A 25,630-nucleotide genomic window follows, 5' to 3' on the forward strand; every position below is an offset into this window, starting at 1 on the left:
GGAAAAAATAAAAGTAATTATGGCAATGTGAGCTCCTTAATCCAAACGTTAAAAATCAAACTACATTTCACATATGAGAGTTAGTGGGTTTTCTTTATTCAAGTAAACATTTTGATTATAATACATGACAACAGACAACTCATGTGACAAAGCACTGTAGACTATGGTTTGGTGTGTCTCTAGGATGATTTTCCAGGTGATTCTTCAGGATCTGACATCGATGCCCAACACAGGCTTTCCAATGGCAATTCACGAGTTCTAGAAGCCACTGCCTCTATCTTTCTTCAGATGCTGAGTGCCATTTTCTCCCACCCATTTTATCCTCCATTACTTATAAAAACCCCACTCTAAAATTCAACCTATGTTATAAAATTAACAAAATCAAACATTAGTATATATTTTCACATAAAGATAATTATTAGAGTCAACTTAATATCTCTTTTCTTCTAACTTTTGAAGGATTTATGTAATCTCTAAAGAGTCAGAGTATCATACAACACAAAATATGCAAAGAACCTTATTACCAGGTATACATAATACGTTGGAAATTGCTAAACTACTCAAAAGCTTAATTCTCCTGGAATAGCAATTCTCCCCGGGAAACTATAGCTTACAAACAGAAGGTTGTGTTTTAATAAGTGGAAAAGTAGTACCTGATTTGGTATAAAGTAATTGTGAGATATTTTCTCCTTAGTAAAGTGCTTACTTAAGAAACCTTTTTCCAACACATAATTTGTCAAAGGCACAAAATGTCTTTGTCTCTGTCTTCAAAACACTGGTTTCTAAAATTACACTATTATTCATTTAAATTTTACTTAGATTGTAAGTTTTTTTTTCTCTCAATAAGAAAAAAAACTACTTGAAGAAAAATGTTTAATTTTTATTGTCAAAACTTTGCCATGAACATACATACAACGTTAAATTTGATCCCCCTGTGAGCTGTCCATGTGCCATGAAGCACTTATGACAAAAAACACACGTAAGCTTTAGGGTAAAAGTTAACAAGGAATGAAAATATCTTCCAAAATGGGGGAGTGGGGAGGGGAATCAATAAATTAAAAGTCATAGCTTTCATTTTATAAAAAATAGTTTGAATAATCTTTTTATAAATCTAATGCTTACAAAAACAGGAAATACATTTAAAATAGTTTTTAACACAGATTCATTAGCACAATGTGGTTATGGTCAGAAAAATAACAACTAAAATGTTATTTCAGTAGTTTACATTCTCTTCTCAGCAAATTTCACATAAAATTTAACCAATCTGCAATTCAAAATAAGATTTAACTGCCAACAAGGCCAAACTAGTTGTAGTTAGTACCTTAATATCAAGCTCTGTTCCATTTAATGTATTTTACCAAACATTTTAGTATAGCTCAATGATAGGTACTGATAACAATACTTGACTGCATGGTTACCACCCATGACTACTGCATTGCAGCTTAAAACATGCTTTGGTCAGTAAATTAAAAAGATATAAATCAAATAACAAGACCAGAAAAGTTGTTTTAGTACCAATTTCCTGACCTTAAGTAAACTGTAAATACATTGACAAGGCAAGGGAAAGTATATTTAAATATACAGAGGTCTCTATATTTTTAACCATTTGGCATTTTATATTAATAATTTCCTGTTTAAAATAATATTTTATACTCCTATACACTGATTATCATAACTCTCTGAGTTAAAACTAAACTAGAGTTACCTTTCTAGAATGTCCAGTAGTGAATACATTATTTGCTTCTTTTGCACTTCCATGAAGATGGTCCTTCATCCTGTAACTTTTTAAGTTTTGGACCAAGAAAGAACCACCAACCAAATCCAATAAAAACACAAATAATGGACTCCACATAGTAACCATCCAGTGCTGTAACACATGAGCCACCAAGTTTTTTGCAAAGCTGTAAAAATAAAATTATAGTATCAATAAATACTCCACAATTTCAAAATGAAAGTATTCAGCAATTTACATGTTTCTACTTTGTGACTTAAAGGATTAATCAAAATATATTTTTGGGTTTCCCTGGTTGCACAGTGGTTAAGAATCTGCCTGCCAATGCAGGTGAAATGGGCTCAATACCTGGTCTGGTAAGATCCCATGCCGCAGAGCAACTAAGCCCGTGTGTCACAACTGCTGAGCCTGCGAGCCACAACTACTGAGCCCATGCACTGCAACTATTGAAGCCCACATGCCTAGAGCCTGTGCTCCACAACAAGAGAAGCCACCACGATAAGAAACCCAAGCACCACAACGAAGAGTAGCCACTGCTCGCCACAACTAGAGAAAGCCCGTGTGCAGCAATGAAGATCCAATGCAGCCAATAAATAAATAAATAACAAAAATAAAAGTTTAAAAAAAAATTCAGGCAACAGTTAATTTCCCAATAAGATTTATGGGACACAAACTATTTATGTGTGTGTGTGTGTGTGTGTGTGTGTGTATTTTGTTGTTGTTGTTAAAACATTTCATTCACTGCAAATGACAGAACAAATTAATGTTATCTTAATCTCTCTAATGCTACAACCAGTATTAAAAACAATTTTCAGCTCTAGCTGTAAACAATATTCATTTCCAAGACACAGCTTTTCATATTTAGAAATGTGAGGAAATTTCCAATGAATTTACTCTAGTAGTGGGCTAATGTTACTTTGAAACAATTTATCAACAAACTACTAACCATTCAGTTTTCGCTCCATTTTTCTATATGCATAGCCAATGGAATTTCCCTTCTTCTATCATTATAAAACTTAGCTATTAATCATGCATTTATTAAATAACTATTGTATAGGACAATGGTACACAAGGTGAAGGAGAGAAAGATTGCTCCTCCCCTGCTGAGAAACAACTTCAAGTGAGTTTTGCTTACTGATTTGAGTGTGTTATATCATCAGTTATGATGGGAAAGAAAAACTATTAGAAACTATGGGCAGCTACGATTTTAAAAAGATGTAGTACTTCTAGAGGTAAAAAAGGAGGAAATTAATATCTTAATATTAGCTTAATGTTATATAAAATTGCAACATACTTACCTCAACAGCATCAGGTGTTCGGCAATTCTGATTTGATGCTCCCACACACTCTTTCACTGTGAGGGGATCCACCAGCCAAAGAGCTACTGTAGAAGGCCAGTTTCCTCCCAGGTTGGACACAGTATTTAAAAGGGTCATATATGTTCCTCCAATAAGTGGATCACTAACTTTCGCATTGAAAGCCATTATAGAAACATACATGCTATATAATGTAACCTATCAGGGAAAATATAAAACATCTTCAATACAATTAGACTTTAAAAAGCTACGGTCTAAATTAAGAACACTGAAAGCATGAACCTAAAAATTAATTTCCATGACCCTTATTAAACTCTAGTCAACAAATATTTATTGAGCCCCTTCTACAGGCCAGGCTTTAAGTCTGGTCATGGCAACACAAAGATGAATAAGACACAATCTCACTGTGCCCTTAAAGAATTTATTCTAAGCTGGGAAACTAGGGAATAAATAATTATGCTGAAATGTAGTAAGTACTATAAAAAGAAGTGCACACATCATGCTATCAGGGCCTAAATAAATGGGAGATTAATTCTATCACAAGTAGTCAAAGAAAGCTCAAATGAGAATGACAGATGAGGTGGCACTGAAGGATGCATTTAGTAATAAGCAAAACACCATATTTATACTATAACCTAAATATATCATATGTGTGTATGTTTATATGTATATACATATTATACATGTAAGCACTCAAATATTCAAAGGGAATATGAATATGTAATTCAGAATTTATGTCACAAACTGAAGAGAAAAATCTCCTTGGGAGGCAAAAAGTAATTAAGAGGCAGGAATTAACCCTTCATTTAGGAACATGAAAACAAACCATGTTTCTGAAATAGAATTCCTTTGAATACTGTTCCATTGGATGTTCATAGTAAAGGGAGTTCCAAAGTCAAATAAGACTGAGAGACACTAAGTTACACAAATTAGACTATAGGCCTTCTGAAAGCCTTTAGAATATAAACTCCTTAAGAGCTGGGATTCTGGCATGATTTATTCACTGTTTTATTTTAGTACTTAGAATGCTTCCAAGCATGGAGTAGGTGTATTCACTTAATATTTGATGAAGGAATGATTAAGATGCTACATAAAGAGGGGTTATGTTATGTACCATTTCTAAAATTAACTTGGCCTTGTAACTTTTTTACCACAAAGCATCTGAGTTTTGATGACTACACTTTGGAAAAATCTCTAATGAAATTCAAAGCCCAACAAATGATTTTTGGACAACTACATCATATTTTTCTTTACTTACACAAAAAGTGAAGCATTACTAAGCTAAAGTACTCCTTTTAACTTCAATTTGGCACCTAGCATTAACTAAGTATGTGCAAAACAGAAAAAAATTATATTTGACACCTTAGCCTCAATATTTTTACATACAGCTAGTCAGACATGATCCACTACAGAATTCTCCTAAATGATAAAACTGTATGCAAAAAATTATTGAGATTACCTGGTAGCCATATTTTTAGGTTTCAGTTAAAAACAAAGTGAGGAGTTGGTAAATATAATTTTCAAAGAGTTTAAACTAGGTACTACATAAAAATCCAAAGTAACTCTGAAACACAAATTAGCAATAATTGCAATTGAGTCCCAAAGGTTACTGCTGGGCATCTGCCATTTATTTGAACCACTTATTTCCAGAAAGAAAAAAAAAAGCTCATTCTGCAACAGCAGCTTGGGTGAGACTACGGAAAAGTGGAGATCACTTCTTTTCGGCGTTATAAACACATTTAATAAAGAAAGAAAAGCAGATTAACACGAAGCTTCCAAAACCACAAAGAGTAAGTCAAAATTTTTAATACAGGTAATTCCCTGGCAGTCCAGTGGTTATGACTCCATATTTTCACTGCTGAGGGCCTGGGTTCAATCCCAGGTTGGGGAACTAAGATCCCACACAGACACACACAAAAAAACCCAATAAATAAGAAAAAAGAAAAAAATATTTTTTTACTACAGAATGTAAACCAAAGACCTGGGACCTATAACCTAGAAGTTGTCATTATTTCTCAATATGTTCAGATAAAAAAAAAATATCAGGACTAGAAAAAGGAAAGAACCCAAATCTAGGGATGAAATGAGGGATACTTGGCAAGGATAGATTTCCTAACTTTGGAATAAATTCTGAAATGTAACAAATACTTGTTGAATTAATGAAAGAAAAAAAAATGAAGTGAATGAAGAAGGAACTCTCTTTCCATGAATGAAACTCATCAAAATAAAATCAGGACTTCCCTGGTGGTGCAGTGGTTAAGAGCCCGCCTGCCAGTGCAGGAGATCATCTGTGGGCCAGGAAGATCTCATCACATGCTGTGGAGCAACTAAGCCTGTGTGCCACAACTACTGAGCCTGTGCTCTAGAGCCTGCAAGCTGCAACTACTGAGCCCATGTGCCACAACTACTGAAGCCTGTTCTCCTAGAGCCCGTGCTCCGCAACAAGAGAAGCCACCACAATGTGAAGCCCACACACCACAACAAAGAGTAGTCCCCCACTAACCTCAACTAGAGAAAGTCTGTGCACAGCAACAAAGACCCAACGCAGTCAATAAACAAATAAATAAATAAATTTATTTTAAAAATTAAAAAATTTTTTAAATTTAAAACTAAAATAAAATCCACAAGGTTTAAAGTTCACTGTCAAATAAGTTCTTCAGCACCAGATTCGTGCTTAAATCTTAAAGTTTATTATCACTATTTTAAGGCAACTGTAGAACTTCTTTATTTTACATAGGACAATTTACTTCCTGGGAAAAACCATGGCAAGCTTACCTGATGTAATGCATAACTCAGCAGCACTACAATATAGTAATATATAGGGAATCCCCCTTGATGTTCTACTTTAGGAGTCCACCAAACCAGTAGAGCATATTCTAATCCAAGCAATAATCTATAGAAAAAGAAAGAAAGGGAGAGCTGACTTCCATTTTCAGTTAAAAAACAATAACAAAAACAGAAATCTGTATGCCTACCATATGAAAGAAGCCTGTATCTAAAACCTGTTAGGAAGTTAAAAAGAGGTAAAAGTGCATATAAATGATCACGAAGTTAAAGATATTTTTCAAGTCTTTCTCCATACATACTCTATACACTCCATATATCTATACACAGATATTAGAGATACTGATGACTGGTCCTCATTTAACCTCTCTTATTTAGTAAGGTTTCACTTCATTTTTACCTGTAGGGCATGGCTTTGTAAAATATGTTTAGTGGCTGGGGACCTGCAGTATATCTGCTGATAATCAGAGGCAATATTATTTGCAAAGGAACCATTGGAACTGCCAATAAGGCTAAATGTTCTTTGGGTACTCCCTCTTCTACCAATTTCAGTCCTGTTACTGCATCTGCTGCTGAAAAACCAATCTGCAATATAAAAACAAAAAAATATTTTAATTTGTGATTTATGAAATATTTTCCTCCAAGCAAATATAAGTAATTTAAGAACCTCAATCACATTATTGACCCATGCCAGTTACAAGTAAGTATCATATTATTATATCTGGTACAACAATCAAGTTATGGAGGCACACTTTGCCCTTATGGTCTACTAACAATATGAAAACAAGTAAAAATTCAGCCCTCTTAGGAACTGCAATTTCAATTACAACTAAATTTCCATTTCAAAAAGTTCTATCTCTTACAATAAACAGTGTCCAAGTCCAAACCTACTGATTTGTATATTTTAAGTTTAAAGAAAAGCCTATGACTCCAAACAAATCTGGTTAAAATGAAGCATTATTGCCACATACCATACACATTTTTTATGATTTCTGACTGACAACAAAATTTCCAAATGTCATTTAGCTTTTCAAAAGTAATTCTGAGAAAACATCATATCTAAGAGGTTGAGTTAAATGAGAGGTAAGAAAAGGTATAGTTAGATTAATTCTTAAAAACAACAACAAAAATAGTAAGAATACTGAAAGTAGTGGGTAAAAGTCTGAGGTGAAATAAAATATTTAGATAGTCTCAAAGTATTTCCCCATAAATTAGTTTTTAATTACAAAAGGAAAAATAGTAACTTTGCAATGGATTAACCACATAATCAAGGTTAACAACAATAATTAATGGATAAAGGAACATGATATGGCTCCTGATATAATTCCCTGAAGATGTCACAGTATTATTTCTGTGATATTTCTGACATATATACATAGCCTGAACCTAAACATGAAGACATATTAGACAAACATAAATGGAAGGCCATTGTATAGAATAATTGGTCTGTCTTCTTTAAAAGTGTCCAGGTCACCACACACTACTATATATAAGATAGATAACCAACAAGGACCTACTATATAGCACAAGGAACTCTACTCAATATTCTGTGATAACCTATAAGAGAAAAGAATCTAAAAAAGAAAAAATATATGTATATATATAACTGAATCACTTTGTTGTACACCTGAAATTAACACAACATTGTAAATTAACTACATGCCAATAAAATAAAATAATAAATTTTTTTTTAAAAAAAGTCCAGGTCATGAAGGACAAAGAAAAGTTCATACTAACTAAATGCAACGTGCGTGAAAAGACACTCAACATCACTAATCATCAGAGAAACGCAAGTCAAAGCCACAATGAGGTATCAACTCACACCGACCAGAATGGCCATCATCACAAAATCTGAAAACAACAAATGTTGGAGAGGGTGTGGAGAAAAGGGAACTCTCCTGCACTGTTGGTGGGAATGCAAGTTGGTACAGCCACTATGGAAAACAGTTTGGAGGTTCCTTCAAAACCTACAAATAGAACTACCATATGATCCAGTAATCCCACTTCTGGGCATATACCAAAGAAAACCATAATTCCAAAAGAAACATGTACCATAATGTTTATTGCAGCACTATTTACAATAGCCAGGACATGGAAGCAACCTAAATGCCCATCAACAAATGAATGGATAAAGAAGATGTGACATATATATATACAATGGAATATTACTCAGCTATAAAGAGGGATGGGATGGAGCTATATGTAATGAGGTGGATAGACCTAGAGTCTGTCATACAGAGTGAAGTAAGTCAGAAAGAGAAAGACAAATATTGTATGCTAACTCACATATACAGAATCTAAAAATGGTACTGATGTACTCAGTGACAAGACAAGAACTAGGATGCAGATACAGAGAATGGACTGGAGAACTTGAGGTTTGGGGGGCGGGGGGGTGAAGGGGAAGCTAAGACGAAGTGAGAGAGTAGCATAGACATATATATACTACCAACTGTAAAATAGCCAGTGGGAAGTTGCTGTATAACAAAGGGAGTTCAACTCGAGGATGGATGATGCCTTAGAGGACTGGGACGGGGAGGGTGGGGGGGAGTCGAGGGAGGGAGGGAATACGGGGATATGTGTATAAAAACAGATGATTGAACTTGGTGTACCCCCCCCAAAAATAATAAATAAATAAATAAAATTAAATAAAGACAGAAATATAGTAATAAATAAATTAATTAATTAATGCAATGTGCAATCCTGAATTAGATCCCTGACCAGGAAAAAACAAAGTTAAAAAGGTTGCTTCAGGGACAACTGGTGAAATCTGGATGTGGACTGTGAGTACAAAACAGTATTGTATCAATTTAAGTTTCCTGACTTTTGATTAAGTTGTGGCTTTATAAGAAAAAGTCCTTGTTTTTAGGAGATATATACTAAAGGTATTTATGGATAAAGGGGCATGATATGTGCAAAATACTCTCAAATACTTCATAAGAAATATGCAAAACAGCACAATTTACAGATTAAAGAAAGTGGAGCTAAATGTTAACAAAGAAATTGGATAAATATATATGGACATTCAACTATACAAGTAAATTTTCAGTAGGTGTGAAAATATACATAAAAAATTTTTTTAATGATAAATATTACTTTAAATACTTTAACTTCTCAGAATGAAGCCAAAGAGCAAATTCCACAAATGAAAAAGAATTTCACTTATACTTCACACACTCCTTTGTAAAAATTAGATATACAAACTGACTTCAACATTTAGACTGTCTTAAAAGTAGCATAGGAGATAGCTGTAATACACATACCTAACCAAAACATTCAGTATATATAAAAAATAAAAATTCTACAACTTTAAAGAGAAGGGCAACTCTGGATATTCAAATGACCAATAATCATATGAAAAGATGCTCAACTTCTTTAGTCATCAGGGAAATGCAAATTATAACTATAATGACATACCACTACATACCCACAAGAAAGTCTAAAATTGAAAAGACAATATATGTGGTTTCAAGGGTGTGTAGTGATTAGAACTCTCTTACAGTGCTAGTGGTAGAGAAAATTGGAACAATCACTTTGGAAAACTGTTTGACAGTATATACTATGCATTTCTTATGGACCAGCAATTCTACTCCCAGGTATTTACCCATCAGAAATATTCACCTATGTTCACCAAAAGTAATGTACATGCACATTCGTAGAAGCATTATTAATAATAGTCCAGGGACTTCCCTGGTGGTGCAGTGGTTAAGAATCTGCCTGCCAATGCAGGGGACATGGGTTCGATCCCTGGTCCAGGAAGATCCCACATGCTGCGAAGTAACTAAGCTCATGTGCCACAACCACTAAGCCCAGGCGCCTAGAGCCGGTGCTCTGAAACAAGAGAGCCACTGCACTGAGAAGCCAGCATACCACAACGAAGAGTAGCTCCCACTCAACACAACTAGAGAAAGCCCATGCGAGGCAACAAAGACCCAACGCAGCCAAAATAAATTTTTAATTAAAAAAAAAATAGTCCAAAAGTAGAAATAACCTATACCTCTGCTGATAGAATGCATAAATAAATTGTGGCATATTCATACAATGGAATATTATAAACAATGAGTGGAACAAACTATTGCTATAAATAACGACATGTATGAATTATACAAATACAATGTTGAATGAAAGAGTGCAAGAGCTAGACATAAGAATACACATTGGATATTCCATTTATATAAAACTCGAAAGCAGGGAAAACTAATCCATGGTGTTAAAAGTTAGGAGAGATGTTACTTTTGGTGAAGTTTACTTTCAAGGGGGAACATGGGATTCTAGACTCTGTATCTGAAGAAACTCCTTATGCATTGCTGGTGACAGTATAAATTATTATAAAAATCTTTTAGAAAGCAACTTAACAGTCATATTCACTGACCCTTTAATTGTTCACTTAGGAATCTATTGGAAGGAAATATTCAGAACACCAAAGAGTTACACACAAAAATATTCACTAGTGCATTTTTATAATTAAAACACATGGCAAATTAAATATACAACAATAGAAAAATGAGTAAATTATGGCAAATTTACATACTGTGACAATTGATAGCTATTAAAAAGTATATTATCAAATATTTAATGATACAGGAATATGGAAAAAGAAGACAAGATTAAAAAATATATACAGTATGATCCAATTCTACTTTTAAAGTATTTGTGTGTATATAAATACATTAATTCTTGATTATAGTTAATGTGTTACCTGTAATTATATATGTCAAGTTTATGTACATACATGTGCATGCACGCACATACGTACATACGGAAAAAAAGGAGGCTCGAGGGAAATATACCAAAAATATTACCAATGGTTATCTCTAAACGATGTAATTAGATAATACTATTATCTTCCTTTCAGCATTTTCTAAAGTTGAACCTTAAGTTTAAACCTTCCTAAAATTTCCTAAAAATTTAACCCTCCCTATCACTAGAGAGGAGGAAAAAGTCACTATTTCAAAACAATGAGGCTATAATTTTTACTTTAGGGTTATCAAAAGATAGCTGTGAAAGGGGTTTATGTAGCTAGATTTAAGCATACAATATGAAAATCCTATAACTGATTTTATATTTTAGGAATATTAATTCCAACACTAGCAATAGTTCACTACAACAAAATATACTTACCTTTCTTCTAGCATAATCTCTTTAAAATGTTTTAGAACTGTAAAATTAAGACATCTTAATACAGAAAACATACAGAAATCCTTAAAAAGTCACCAAACCCCCTTTTTATTTAATAGCATATTTCCTTCTAACATTTTAAAATAATTCAATTGATTTTTAAATGGACTTCTAATACTCATACACTTTCATATCTTTGTAAATTACACTCTAAGTAAATTTTTAATACTTCTGAGATTAAGTATATACTTATTCTAATAGTAGAGAGCTATTATTTTTTCAAGGCATTCATTTCCATTTCAAGTACTAATATCATTCATTTAAAAACACACATTTAAGAAGAAAAAAAAAACCACACATTTATTAGAAGTACTTCAAATTGGCATAATTTTTTTCAAGATCCTAAGACATTTACCTTACTTTGAAATTATGTTTGATTTGATATCATCACACCTTTTAAAACACATTTAATAAAGTATATTAGTTTTTACTGTTAAATTCTAATATTAGTGGTAAGGGTCTTATGAAAAGGCAACGGAAATATTCCATGATATTGGTAATTGTAACAGGATGGGGAATTTGCTTTATTTATAAACCTCTTACCTTTGCAGTTAGAATCAGAAGGCAAAATGTCAGAACTGCGGGCATTTTTATAATTGCAAAAAGCAGCTTGTACGTATCTGTGATCCCTTGGGTTTCTTCTTTTCCTACTGACATTTCCTTGTTTTCTTTTTTCAGAAGGGCAACTAAAGTTGTTGTTATCAAAAATACAGTTCCCCAGAAGAAAAGGAAATCTGAAATTAAAAATGTTTTAAATCTATAATTAACCTTTGAAATAACATATCTTCATTGATACTAAATAATTTTGTACACAACTTTTTCTCAACTAAAATCTGTTAAAAAAATTAACACATAAGGCTTGTCATGTTCAAGGCACCAGACCAAGCATAGCAAATGAACAAGACAGTCCTGTCTCTGTTAAACATACATTACACAGATCCAGAATAGACAGTGATACTTAACAAGGAAAAAGGAAAAGGTTTAGTGGGTTGAATGAAATAAAAATCTACTATGCCATTTTATTCAAGAAAACTGCTTAAGGGCAGATGATTTTCATATCCCAAAAGATCCATCAGTCATACTTCTTAGGCACCTAAACCATTTCGGTTCTTTATTAAATTCTGACAAATTAGACAAGAGATGATCATTTACATTAGATTTTCATTTCGGTTCTTTATTAAATTCTGACAAATTAGACAAGAGATGATCATTTACATTAGATTTTCTGCCTTTTGATTTTAAACTTTGTTTTCAATCTGTTTAAGAATAACCTTCTCTTTCAATACTGTGATAACATAAGTAATTTTCTCATACTTGTAGATGCACAAAAAAAAGACACATGAAGAGTACTCTTTGGGTTTTTTCAGTGAAAGATAGCTGGGCCATTAGCCATTATTTCAAACAAATTAAGTGCAGGGAGTGAATAATGTTCTGGAACATTGTGCATAACAGCTAAAAATAATAGTAATCATAGAGGCACCATTTCTTGAGTGCATACCATGTGCCATAAATGTGCTAAGCATTTTACATATATCATTCCCTTTACTACAATAACACAAGAGATGAAGTTATTACTAGCCCCAATTTTCAGATGAAGAAACAGGCTAAGAGAGATTACATTGCCTGAAGTTACATTCTAAGGCAGTGTCTCATACAACTAATTTCAAAACCTGTCTCCTTAACCACCCTGAGAAATGCATCTTATTTTGTCTCTATAAAACTTTCTCCAATACCTGTATTTTATGCTACATGTAATGGAGCTGAACCTTTTATTATTTAGTAATTCCTATAAAATGGTCCTATACTTTTCATTTTCAAGACTATTACTCTATTGTTTCATGGTGTTTCTAGAAATATATCTCCATGAGATATGTACTTTGTTTCATATTGAAACATATAAAATTTACCTTTAAATTCCTGTGTGTGTATCATATGGTTATCTGTATGTATTATTTTTTTATTATTCTAATAACATTTATAAGGAAAAAAAAAAAAAACTTCACGGATAACCCTCAGTTTCTTCATCTGTTAAGAGGACTTGCGTAGAAAATCCCAGATGTTTTCTAGCTCTAATATTCTAAAACTATATTCAATTTTGTTTGTTTTTTATTTTATTGTTCATGCAGCATAACTAATTATTCATGAAGCCTAACTACCTTTTTCTGAAAAAAGGTAGACCATTCTTGAGTCAGGGTTTTTCCTTTGTATTCAGTCTTGCTCTGCTGCTGTTCTAAGTGAAGGTGATCACTACGGCTTAAACCTCATTTATGATTGAGACAGATAGCATCATTTATTTAGATCAACTTCACTCATGTATAGACCAAATTCACCTTAGTATTTAAATGTTCCTTTCTGATATGTTATTTCATTTGATTTTTGTAGTAAACAGGTGAGATAGGCAAAGCAGGCATTATTATTATGCAGAGACAAGGAAAGCTCAGAATATTTAAACCTTTGCCAAAGGTCAAATTATTGAGGCAGAACTTGAACCTAAATCTTCTGAATTTGGGTTTCATACTCCTTCCACTATTTAACACTGCCTATATAAATATTTTTTTTAATTAATGTTGAATTAAGAATCTATTAGAGAGCAGCAGCAGCAGCAGCAGCAGCAGCAGCAGCAGCTGCTCCTCCCCGGCGGCCGACCCCCGCGGGTCCCTCCCTGGCTGCGGGAGAGACAGAGGTAGAGGGAGGACACAGCGCCGCGCCGCCCGCACCGAAGACCTTCGCCTCGCCCTGCCGGCTCCTCACCCTCTGGGAGGAACATGGATAATCTCAGTGATACCTTGAAGAAGCTGAAGATAACAGCTGTTGACAAAACTGATGATAGTTTAGAAGGGTGCTTGGACTGTCTACTTCAAGCCTTGGCTCAAAATAGCTTTCTCTAGTTGAAGTGAGAAGAAGCGACTCTTTGTTGCAGTACTCGGACTTCTCATTGCGGTGGCTTGTCTTGTTGTAGAGCACGGGCTCTCGGTGCGTGGGCTTCAGTAGCTGCAGTATGTGGGCTCAGTAGTTGTGGCATACGGGCTTAGTTGCTCCGAGGCTTATAGGATCTTCCTGGATCAGGGATTGAACCCATGTCCCCTGCCTTGGCAGGCAGATTCTTAACCATTGCACTAACAGGGAAGTCCTGCAATTTTCATTTTCTGAGTTAAGAATGTATGTGAATATTAATTACCAACTGCAAAAAGTTTTGAAATAGGAAAAATAGTCGTAATGGTAAAGACAAAATAGAGAGTAATAAGTTAACTATTTGCTTAAAATATTCAGAGTGAGGGAAGAATAGCCAGAAAGTAGAAAAGGTCCCACATTAAGAAATACTTTTTACAGGCATATTAAAAAAGCGTTGAATGAATTGGGAGATTGGGATACCAAATTGTACGCTCTAAATATATGCAGTTTATTGTATGTTAACTGTATCTCAATAAAAGTCCTTAAAAAAAAAAAAAAAAAAAAAGAATCTATTAGAATTGGCTAATTATGTAGTCTCCACAAGCCTAACCAAAAACATGGCTGTGCTATTCAAGTTATGCAAATTAAAGAAGCTAAACTGCTTCAAACATATATGGAAATTTGTATTCTGAGGTGAACTCTTTTCTCCATAATGTGAAATTTATACAGACGTTTCCTGACTTATGCAGTTCTCACCTGAGATTTTTCAACTTTATGATGGTGTGAAAAGTGATATGCATTCAGTATAAGTGTACTTCGAATTCTGAATTTTGATCTTTTCTCAGGTTAGTGATATTCAGTATAATTCTCTGTCATGACGCTGGGCAGCACCAGAAAGCTCAGCTCCTAGTCAGCTATGCGATCATGATGGTAAGCTTACAACCATCCTGTAACCAGACAACCATTGTGCTTTTCACTTTCAGTACAGTATTCAATAAATTACATGATATTCAACACTTTACTAAAAATAGGCCTTGTAGATGATTTTGCCTCACTGTGGGCTAATATTAGTGTTCTGAGCATGTTTAAGGTAGGCAAGACTAAGCTATGATGTTTGGTAGGTTAGGTGTATTAAACGTATTTTTGACTTAAAATATTTTCAACTTATGCTGGATTTATCAGAACATAAGCCCATCAAAAGTCGAGGAGGGGCTTCCTAGGTGGCATATTGGTTAAGAATCCACCTGCCAATGCAGAGGACACAGGTTCGATCCCTGCTCAAGGAAGATCCCACATGCCGTGGAGCAACTAAGTCCATGTGCCACAACTACTGAGCCTGCACTCTAGAGCCCCCTTGAGCCACAACTATTGAGCCTGTGTGCCGCAACTACTGAAGCCCACGTGCCTAGAGCCTGAGCTCCCCAACAAGAGAAGTCATGGCAATGAGGAGCCTGCGCACAACAACGAAGAGTAGCCCCTGCTCAATGCAACTAGAGAAAACCTGTGTGCAGCAACAAAGACCCAACAGAGCCAACAAATAAATAAATTTATTAAAAAAAAAAGTCGAGGAGGATCTGTAATTAGATATCAGAAGAAAAACAGGAAACGTTCCTAAATGCAAAAGGTATCCATTTTAAAGTGCACTAATAAATACAAATCTTATGATTAAAGTTCATTAAAATGACATCATAACGTAATTTCTAGTTTATGTTAATATAGCGTTTTGGAATCTGGTTCAAAAGGAATGAACAATTTAAGATTATTCTTATAAGTGAGGTTAATGTTCTTTTTTTTTTAAATAAGTAAATTTATTTATTTATTTATTTATTGGCTGAGTTGGGTCTTAGTTGCTGCGCGCAGGCTTTCTCTAGTTGCAGCGAGCAGGGGCTTCTCTTCATTGTGGTGCACGGGCTTCTCATTGTGGTGGCTTCTCTTGTTGTGAGCCACGGGCTCTAGGCACACGGGCTTCAGCAGTTGTGGCATGTGGGCTCAATATTTGTGGCTCGCAGGCTCTAGAGAGCAGGCTCAGCAGTCATAGTGCACAGGCTTAGCTGCTCCGTGGCATGTGGGATGTTCCCGGACCAGGGCTCGAACGCAAGTCCCCTGCATTGGCAGGTGGATTCTTAACCACTGCACCACCAAGGAAGTCCTAATGTTCATTATTTTAAATTCTTAATTTCATCTGTAAAATCTGACAAATAACGACTTGTTTACAGAATTTCATCCACAATATTAGTCTCACTAAGGAAGTTTTTGTTCATTATTTGGTTTAAACTGGCTGTTTACAAAACCCTGAAAAACACTTTCACTGTCAACAGAAATTTCAATTAATGGTCTCTATAAAAATGTTAAGTGAAAAGTAAAATTTTTCAGTTATATATTACTTTCAGCAAAAAAATTTTTCATTTCCTTAGTATATTCTCCCCACCCCACCCCCCCGCCTTTTTTTTGGCTGCTCTGCAGCTTGCAGAATCTTAGTTCCACAACCAGGGATTGAACTCCTGCCCCCTGCAGTAGAAGCGTGGAGTCCTAACCACTGGACCACCAGTGAATTCCCTATTCTCCCAATTTTAATAAACAAAATCTTCATCTGAATTTAAACTCCTTAATATCAGTACCAAAAGAAAAAAGATTAAGAACAAGTTAAACAGGTTTCAGTATTGTTTGCAAATAAGATTACTTCTAATTTCTTTGTGCTCTGAGGGTAAGATAACAGTATACAAGAAAAAGGAAGCAGTGACAATAAGTCATTCAGAGCCCTCATTCTAAGGCTTTCCAAGACAGGCTTAGCCACTGTCAGAAAATATATTAAGAAGATTTATGAACGCAATTACATTAATACTATTATTAGACTATTGTCTATTGTTTATTAGTATTGCTTGGATCCTACAGAACATCCATAGTCTGATATACCAGCCACTGTAAAGATATTAATAGCAAGAATAATCTAAATATTTCACTATTAACATTTTGGTTGATTCTGATTTATGTATTTTATCTGCAAAAGCATTGTGATGTATATGTGTGTGATCAAGATGCCAAAGCTGGACTTCTCTGGTGACACAGTGGTTAAGAATCCTCCTGCCAATGCAGGGGACACAGGTTTGATCCCTGGCCCGGAAAGATCCCACATGCCACGGAGCAACTAAGCCCGTGCACCACGACTACTGAGCCTGCACTCTAGAGCCTGCCCTCGTGCCACAGCTACTGAAGCCCGTGCGCCTAGAGCCCATGCTCTGCAACAAGAGAAGCCACTGCAATGAGAAGCCTGTGCACCACAATGAAGAGTAGCCCCCGCGTGCTGCAACTAGAGAAAGCCCACGTGCAGCAATGAAGATCCAACGCAGCCATAAATAAATAAACTTAATTTAAAAAAGACAGAGAATCGGAGTTTAAAAAAAATGTCAAAGCTGATGTTCAAGTTTCTTAAACATGATTTTGTGCAAAGACCTATAAGACAAAGTAATTAGTCTGAAGTAGCTACTAGATCTTACCTAATGCTCCAATGAGTGCAAAAATTAAGAGCATGTAACAATTCACCAGTAATCAAAAAGAATATAATAGCCAGCACCTGAGTGCCTATTATGCCAAGGTAAAACATAGAACAGTGCAATAAATCTCAAAATCACTCTCCAAGACAAGCATTATTATTCCTATTTTATATTCAGTGAAAGAGAATCACAAACCAGAAAGTGCCAGAGGTGGGATTCAAACTCAGATCTGGTTCTAAAAGAAGAATGTTCTCCATTATACTACCCAGATGCTCAGAAAGACCTACTGCAGGTAGGCTCTCTTCCTATCAAACAGATACGCCTGAGAAAAAAAAGGTGCTTATTTTAGCTCCAATCATGAAGTCTGGAACATAGACACTTGAGAATACTTCTTTAAAATAGTAACTTGCACCCCCCCTCCCCCCGCCTCCATCTCTCCATATAGTAGAATGCCATAGGGTATGCAAACCAAAAATGGTCCATCTTCCTAAACAGTTCATTTACTCAATAACTTAGAAAGAAACATTTTCATGAAAAACATATATTAGAGAAGGCAAAAATTTCCAAGAGTTTTAAAGATAAAACAAAAAAATGTCAAGCTTTCAAGGTTTTAGACCAGGCCCCCAGGCCTTCGTGGTGTAGGTTCATTCTCTTCCACCAACAGGAAAGGTAGAAAAACTAAGAAGCACCATCTGATACAACCATCCTTGGCTCAGACCAGGTTCTAACTCTAACTCTCACACTACAGAAACGAACTTTAGTCCTTCAGAAGTCAGTGGCAGGAAAACAAACTTTCAGTTTCTATTGTAAATAACTGTCAGGCCTTCCTTTCATCTTGCTTTCAGTACAGCTTTCTCCACTTCACAAATTCGATCATGAAGGAACTTTATATACCTATCATCAATCCACTGCTCTCACTTTCACAGTGGAAGAAACTGAAATAAAAATACTATGTATCTGGCCATGGGTCACCAGCTGTCTTAGTAAGAAACAGAATTTTCTTCTATGTCACAAATCTCTCCCTCAAGCATTTGCTCGAAACATCTATGTTGAAGAGCACTCCCAGAAAATGCTGTTTTGATTATAATACAATATATAGTCATATCTCATTTGGGGATTAGATTTTTGAAAGACAGCATGCAATGTAAAAACTGACTAAATACAGAGCTAATTTTGAAGTCTTCCTAATCCTTTAGTTTTCCCAACCCCTTACGAAGGTGCCATGTTTCAGATCACATACATCTTCAGTAACTCCAACAATGTCAGGTTCTCCTCTGGGATAGAAGAAATGGTTTATTCAATCAAGCACTAGATTAAGCAGCTATCTGACTATAAAGACCCCTGTTGTCCCAAAACACCAGATTTAAACTCAGTACAGAATGCAAGACTCAAACTGAGAGGCCAATATCTTTAGCGCTCCCACCTCATGCTAACTCTGGGGACTGTATCACTGAAAAGATGGAAAGGAGTCACTCTTTCCATTTTTTAAAATATGTTCAAGCCAAGCACAAAATCCACTTTAATTAAACATATATAATATATCTCTACTCTGATGCTATGACAGGAGATCCTTGTATTCAGCTTTTGCACAACCTATATATCCTTACACCCCTAAATCACTTTCTGTAAGCTGAAAGCTGAATTCAGAGTTTTATAAAATAGTTGACAGTGAGCATTCCAAACTATCCCATGAAGATGCAGGGTACATCAGAATAACTAAAATGAAAAATAATGGGACTTCCCTGGTGGCACAGTGGTTAAGAATCCGCCTGCCAATGCAGGGGACACGGGTTCGAGCCCTGGTCCCAGAAGATCCCACATGCCATGGAACAACTAAGCCTGTGCACCACAACTACTGAGCCTGCACTCTAGAGCCTGTGAGCCATAACTACTGAGCCCATGTGCCACAACTACTGAAGCCCGGGCACCTAGATCAGTAAAACAATTTTTTGGTGTACAGTTCTATGAATTTTAACACATGTATAAATTCAAATCATCACCATAATCAAGATACAGAAGAGTTTCATCACCCCCCCAAAACTCCTTCATGCCATTTATTTATAGTAACTTTCTCACCCCCAACCCCTAGCAACTACTGATTTGTTTTCTATCTCTATAATTGTATTTTTTGAGAATGTAAGGGAATATTTCAAGCCTAGATTTAGATGCTAAAGAATGTACTACAGCCAACATAACAATAACTTATCTAGAAATGGGTTAGTTCTGCTGAAATTCTAAATAGCATTTCCAGTCACATAAAATATATTAATGAGTACTGCTGCAGAAAGCAAGACAAAGAGGGCTTCCCTGATGGCACAGGGGTTACGAATCCACCCACCAATGCAGGCGGCACAAGTTTGAGCCCTGGTCTAGGAAGATCCCACATGCCTCGGAGCAACAAAGCCTGAGAGCCACAACTACTGAGCCTGCACTCTAGAGCCCATGCTCTGAAACAACAGAAGCCACCGCAATGAGAAGCCCGCGCACCACAATAAAGAGCAGCTCCCACTTGCCACAACTAGAGAAAGCCCGAGCACAGCAACAATAAGCCAACACAGACAATAAATTAATTAATTAAAAAAAAAAAAAGTAAGACAAAGAAATCCATCACTAAGTCAGAACTAATGGTCCTGCTCTCTTCCTAATTCAAAGCATTGAATATCATGAGGCTCCCTGGTGGTCTAGTGGTCAGAATTCAGCACTCTCTCTCTCACAGCATGGATGTCTTAAAAATAATGTTTTTCCTATTATCATCATTAGTTTGATTACATTCATACTCTAAGCACCTGTTTTTTCAAAGCATCATTTCTTTTTTCTCTGATTTACTCCTACATGTGCAGGCCTATCTATAGACAAACGGATTCATAACTCGAACATGTTTGGTCCTCTTCTCCACTATCAGACTATCCTGCTCCCTATCTCCAAACCCAAATATACTGCTCCCATCGCAGTCACTGCTAGTCATTATTGTTACCACTGCTTCTATTTTTTTTTTTTTGGGGGGGGGGGGGCAGGGTTTGAACGCCGCACATGCAGGATCTTAGTTGCCCGATCATGGATCAAACTCATGCACCTGCAGTGGAAGCGTGGAGTCTTAACCACTGGACCACCAGGGAAGTCCCTACCACTTGCTTCTAGAGAAGCAGGCCTCAACTACCAGCTCTAGGGCTGAATCTGGCCTAAGGGCCTATTTTATTATTCTAATAAGTGTTTTTAAAATTAGGAAATAAAAAAGGAATCTCCAGCTTCTCTTGAATACCCATAAGATCTAGCAATCCTGGGATCCTAGTGCCACAAGACAACAATTTATTGGAGCTGAAGCTACCTGTCTTTAAAAGGGCATGAGTTTTTCAGTTATCACTGTCCCCTCCAACACCTACAGTCCTGCACCAACTCATCATTTTGGTTAGCAAACCTCCACTATAGGCTATAAATTCCTTGTAAGTAGAGAACGCCCAGGGTTTATTCATCAAATTTTAACACCTATCACATGACCAGCACCAAACAGGCATTCAATGCTGAGTAAATGAATGACGTAGGTCATTTTAAAAACAAAATAACAACAACCAAAAAACCCTTAGTCTGTCACTTCTGGGTATCCGGCATTCTGGTATCATGTTGATGTTTTTTAGACATCAGCAGTCAGAGTGCCAATTTCGCTTGTAGAAAAGCACCATCAGCACATATTATATTTAGGTTTTGAGGTTTTTCTTGAAGTTTTTCCTAGTTTTCTACCAACTGGAGGAAAAACACCAAATAAAGAGTCAGGAAACCAAAGCTATAGGTATATCTCTACCTCTAACTAGCCAGTTAAGAGTTTCCTGATCTATAAGAATGAAGGAAATGAAATACATGATCTTTTCAAGTCATAAAACTTTATGTTCTAATCTCTGTGTTCTTCTGGGTTACTCTCACATTTCTTGAAGGTTAAAATGTTGTCTCTTTTTGCTACTAAAGATTCTTGAAAATCAAGGGGGCAGGACCAAAAAAAGGCTACCTCTGAGTTAAAGACTGTCCTGTATCCCCAAAGTTACCAAAAAGCCAATCCTGGGCTTCCCTGGTGGCCCAGTGGTTAAGAATCCACCTGCCAATGCAGGGGACACAGGTTTGAGCCCTGGTCTGGGAAGATCCCACATGCCGCGGAGCTACTAAGCCCGTGCGCCACAACTACTGAGCCTGCGCTCCAGAGCCCACAAGCCACAGCTATTGAAGCTCCGCAACAAGAGAAGCCACCGCAATGAGAAGCCTGTGCACCGCAATGAAGAGTAGCCCCCTTTCTCTGCAACTAGAGAAAGCCCACGCACAGCAAGAGACCCAACACAGCCAATAAAGAAATTAATTTTAAAAAACAAAAAACAAACAAAAGCCAATCTCAGCATAATCAAGGTTTTCTTTCCAAGGGATTCTATTTTCATCCTATCCTTCCTGTTCTAAATTTACTATCTAGATTACTGCTTTCTAGACAGCAAAAACTGTTCTTTCTCAATATATTCTATCTCTATGTATCTGTAACTCAAAATAAATAATCACAGAACATGTTTCAGAATTTAAAAAAAAATTATGCCTCTTTTTTTTTAATGTCTCTTTTTAATCTTCCCATTTTGTAAACATCTGCCTCAGTGTTTGCCTCTTCTTTCATTACCTAAGCAACTGTTATTTGCTTCATGATTCTCTCTGTGCTCCCTAAATTCCTCAAAGCCACTGTTATTCTTAGTTATACCAAGTTCCAAAAGCAAACAAACAAAACAAACTATAAATGTGATATGTACAGTCATACAAAGGAGAATGAAAATGCAGGAACTCTTCAACTCTTAACTTATTAAAATGTTTGAACCCAAAACAGCAATACACTACAGATATAAAAATTTCTCATAAAAAGTAAGCTATTTTTACAACTTCCTGGGGAACAAAGTTCAAATTCCAGGATAAACAGCTATTCAAAATAGTAAATCAGTGTAAATAAAAATCCAGTGGCTCAGTTTTGATCTTCCCACAGGAGAAGAGTTGTGGCTGAGGGAGGATACAGTTATAATGGCTCCTGAATGGATAATAACATGCTCTGGAATGATATTTTATTAATTACTCCTTTATCATACTTATGAGAAAGCCCTAATTTACGTGGTAATTTAGTTTCCATAGTCTTTTCAATTTTGATTTCTATACCAAGACTTTTCCACATTAAGTAACCCATCATTCTATTAGCCCTTTTTGGCGATATGAACAGTCCCAGTAGAAAAGGAAAAGCATGACACTTAAAATGCAACAAGGTGCTGATATGATGCTTTCACAAAGTATTTCTACGCAGAGAATTATCCATAGAGCAGGAGTGGGACCCCAGAACACTCAGAGACAAATCTGTCCAGGTGCAAAGCAATATCTCTCAACCATTTTTGGCCTTAAACTAACTGAGAAAACGTGTAACTATTATCTCGTCAGTAGTAGTAGCTCACTAGCAGTTTGAGGAAGTGGAAAGGGGGTCACTTATAGGGGGTAGGGGTGTGTAGGGGTGTATACGATTTCAGTAATACAGTAGTGAATCCCTTCCTCCGTTCCCTGAATAGTATGATATAATCCTTACACGTCCCTCACCACACACCTTGCCCTGACATTCACCCTACTGGGAGCCCCCTACTAGGAACAGAGGGAACAGTTAGCTGTTTAAACGCCAAAAGGCAATCACCGAAACTCACCATCGCTACCAGAATAAAGAATTCTAATACATTCCCAGTGTTTGTCATGCCTGATATTGGTAATTTTACTACTGTTTCTCAGTTGTTAGGAACGTTAAAAAAGAAAATAAAACACCAGAAAGCCTTACAGGGCCATGCATTGTGCTCATGCAGAAAGAGGGGAAAATCTGTAGAATTTACACCTAATTTCCTACAAGGATAAACTTTAAATTCTTACTCATAGAAACTAAAGAATTTGGCCAACAACCTTTAATTTGGTCACAACCTTTCTTTCAGCACCATTTTCCAAAATCAGGTCCCACAATGACTGCTTCAGGCACTTTGAAAATTGTATGTGTTGTCCTGTACCTTCCTGTACTTCGCTGCTTCAGTGCCTTTCCACCTGGTGTTTTGTGCATTCTGTAACTCTACTTACCCACTTCATGAAATCTTGTAATTCAACAATGCCACATGCGAAGCCTGACACTCACAAGATGTTCTTGTGGGCGGGACTTAGTTTTAATCACAGGAGGCCCTTTGAACTCTGTCACTTAGTCTGCTCATTAATGTTTGAATGAAATTAACCCTGTTCCATTCACCACAAGGCTAGATGAGGGCTCTTGGTATAAGAGTTAGGGGTAGAAATGGACCAGAAAACATGGAGCTAGAAATCTCAGTCTAACAAAGACAAAAGGAAAATTCTGAAGTCAGGCTGGGCTCACGTCTTCACACTAGCCAGCCTTTTAAAAAATGTCCATCTGAGTATTATTAGGCAAGTGCCAAGGTATTCCTAGCCTCAGGGTTTTGTTTGCTATGACACAACAATGTTTACTGGATGGGTTGCCTTTCCCTGCTCATTTCAGAATACTGATCAATTATGATTGCTCTAATGTAATCATTCTGGATGAAGCTCACTTTAGTAGAACGGAAAACTTACCTCGGATCATCTCCCATAAAATGATTTCCAGTACAGGTCCTTCTAACATCACACACACTGTCGAAAGGATTCGTAAACATACAATAAACCTAACAGCATAATAAATTAAATACACTACCTGAAAGAGTAACGATTCCCCTGGGTTGAGGCTGAAGCCGCAAGTATTTGTTACAAAAGTCGGCAGATTCAAGGGCCAAGAACAAAACATTGCCCAAAAAGTAACCAGCTGTTTGGCCCACCGAATTGCAGGTAGAAGCATAACCCACGTTTTCCCGGGATAACATGGTTAACGCCCAACCATCCACAGCGATGTCCTGAGTAGCTGCCAAGAATTCAAACAAAAAGAATGTCACAGTGAGAACAACCACATCGGGGGTTCTGCCATCTGTATTTCCGAGCAAATCGTCCACTTGAGTGGAGAGATATATCATGAAGAGTCCCAGTATATACTGTGTAGGGACAAGCCAAGATTTGCGACGACCGAAGCTCCTAAAGTAAACCGCATCAACCAACGGGGCCCAGAGCAATTTGAGGCTGAAGGGCCAAAAAACGAAACTGAAGAAAGCTTGATCTGTATAGCTAACATTTTTGCTCTGCAGAATGAGTGGGATGCTTCCCGCCAGGCCCAGTGGAATGCCCTGAAGCACATAAAGAAAGAGCAACAGCAAAATGCTGCCTAATTCCGCCCGGCAGCTCCGTGGGGGTTTTGAGAAGTCACTAGCGCCGATATCCCGCAGAAGAGCTTCTTTGTCCCCTTCCCCGCCCACCAAGTCTGAATGATTATCATCCCAGGCACCCGGCGGCAGAGGACCGCTCATCATATCTAGAGAGTGGTTGAAAGTCCCTGGCCGTCGTTGCCGACTGTTGTCCTTGTGGGAGATGGTGGGTGACATGTCAGAAACGATGCAGAGCCCCGTCTGTGGGGGGCCAGGGCTGAGCGTCTTGGATCTGTCTAGTCCCAGGTCCAAGGCTGTCGCTCTGGACCAGGCTCTCGATGGCTCAGGGAGGGAGGCAGAGGGCGAGTTGAAAAGGGCACTTCTTACTGTGGCCCGGAGTACTGAAGCCAGGAGCCAGTCCCCTGGCTGGAAGCCCAGGCGATGCCCAGATAGGTGCCCCTTGGAGCGGCGTCAAGGAGCCTGAAGAAGCCCCCCGGGCAGCCGCGCCGGGGTCTGGGCTGGAGGAGCGGGCCGTGGTGCTGCGATGGAAACGGGCCCCTAGCTGTGGCGAGACCAAACAGCCAGTCCGCCGACCCACCGCGGGCTCTCGCCACCACCAAGGCGGCAGACAGCACTTTCTCCACGGGACTCCAGCGAGACCAGATGACTTCCTGCCTTGAGCTTCAGGAAGTGGTCCTAGTTTCAAATGAGTCCTGAGCCCGCCTCCAGAGCAAGCCAATCTGGACACGCTCTCCTGGTCGGGTTCGGAAACAATGCTCGGTAGGAACCCGCAGCCCCAGCGGCAGGGACCTCATGGGAGGATTAACGCGAGCGCACCGTGCGGCCGGGGCGGGGCGGCGCGCGAGCTCCGGCTTTGTGAGCGCATGCGGCAGTCTGGAAAGCGTGGGCCTCGGTCATTGGGCCCCTGCGGCCACGTGACGGAGGGAGGCTTCAGCTGGGCCTGCCTAAGGTTAATAC

The 25,630-nt window shown here is 37.3% G+C and overlaps 1 protein-coding gene across 4 annotated transcripts; it reads right to left on the reverse strand.

Moving 5' to 3' along the window:
* Positions 1-52: 52 nt before the first annotated feature.
* On the reverse strand, positions 53-25,409 carry SLC33A1 (solute carrier family 33 member 1). Of its 4 annotated transcripts, XM_057739137.1 has the most exons (7): positions 24,115-25,401; positions 11,551-11,741; positions 6,233-6,417; positions 5,824-5,941; positions 3,031-3,246; positions 1,706-1,901; positions 53-359 (listed from the first exon to the last, which is right to left on the reverse strand). In XM_057739137.1, the coding sequence occupies exons 1-6, from the start codon at positions 24,887-24,889 to the stop codon at positions 1,734-1,736; spliced, it is 1,653 nt and encodes a 550-aa protein (XP_057595120.1). In that variant the 5' UTR covers positions 24,890-25,401; the 3' UTR covers positions 53-359; positions 1,706-1,733. The 4 variants fall into 4 exon arrangements, with proteins under 4 accessions (XP_057595120.1, XP_057595119.1, XP_057595121.1 ...); XM_057739136.1 differs by lacking the exon at positions 53-359 and having other exon boundaries at positions 862-1,901; XM_057739138.1 differs by lacking the exons at positions 53-359; positions 3,031-3,246 and having other exon boundaries at positions 862-1,901; positions 24,115-25,403.
* Positions 25,410-25,630: the final 221 nt, after the last annotated feature.

The sequence above is a fragment of the Hippopotamus amphibius genome, chromosome 6, assembly GCF_030028045.1.
Source record: "Hippopotamus amphibius kiboko isolate mHipAmp2 chromosome 6, mHipAmp2.hap2, whole genome shotgun sequence".
NCBI lineage: Eukaryota > Metazoa > Chordata > Mammalia > Artiodactyla > Hippopotamidae > Hippopotamus > Hippopotamus amphibius.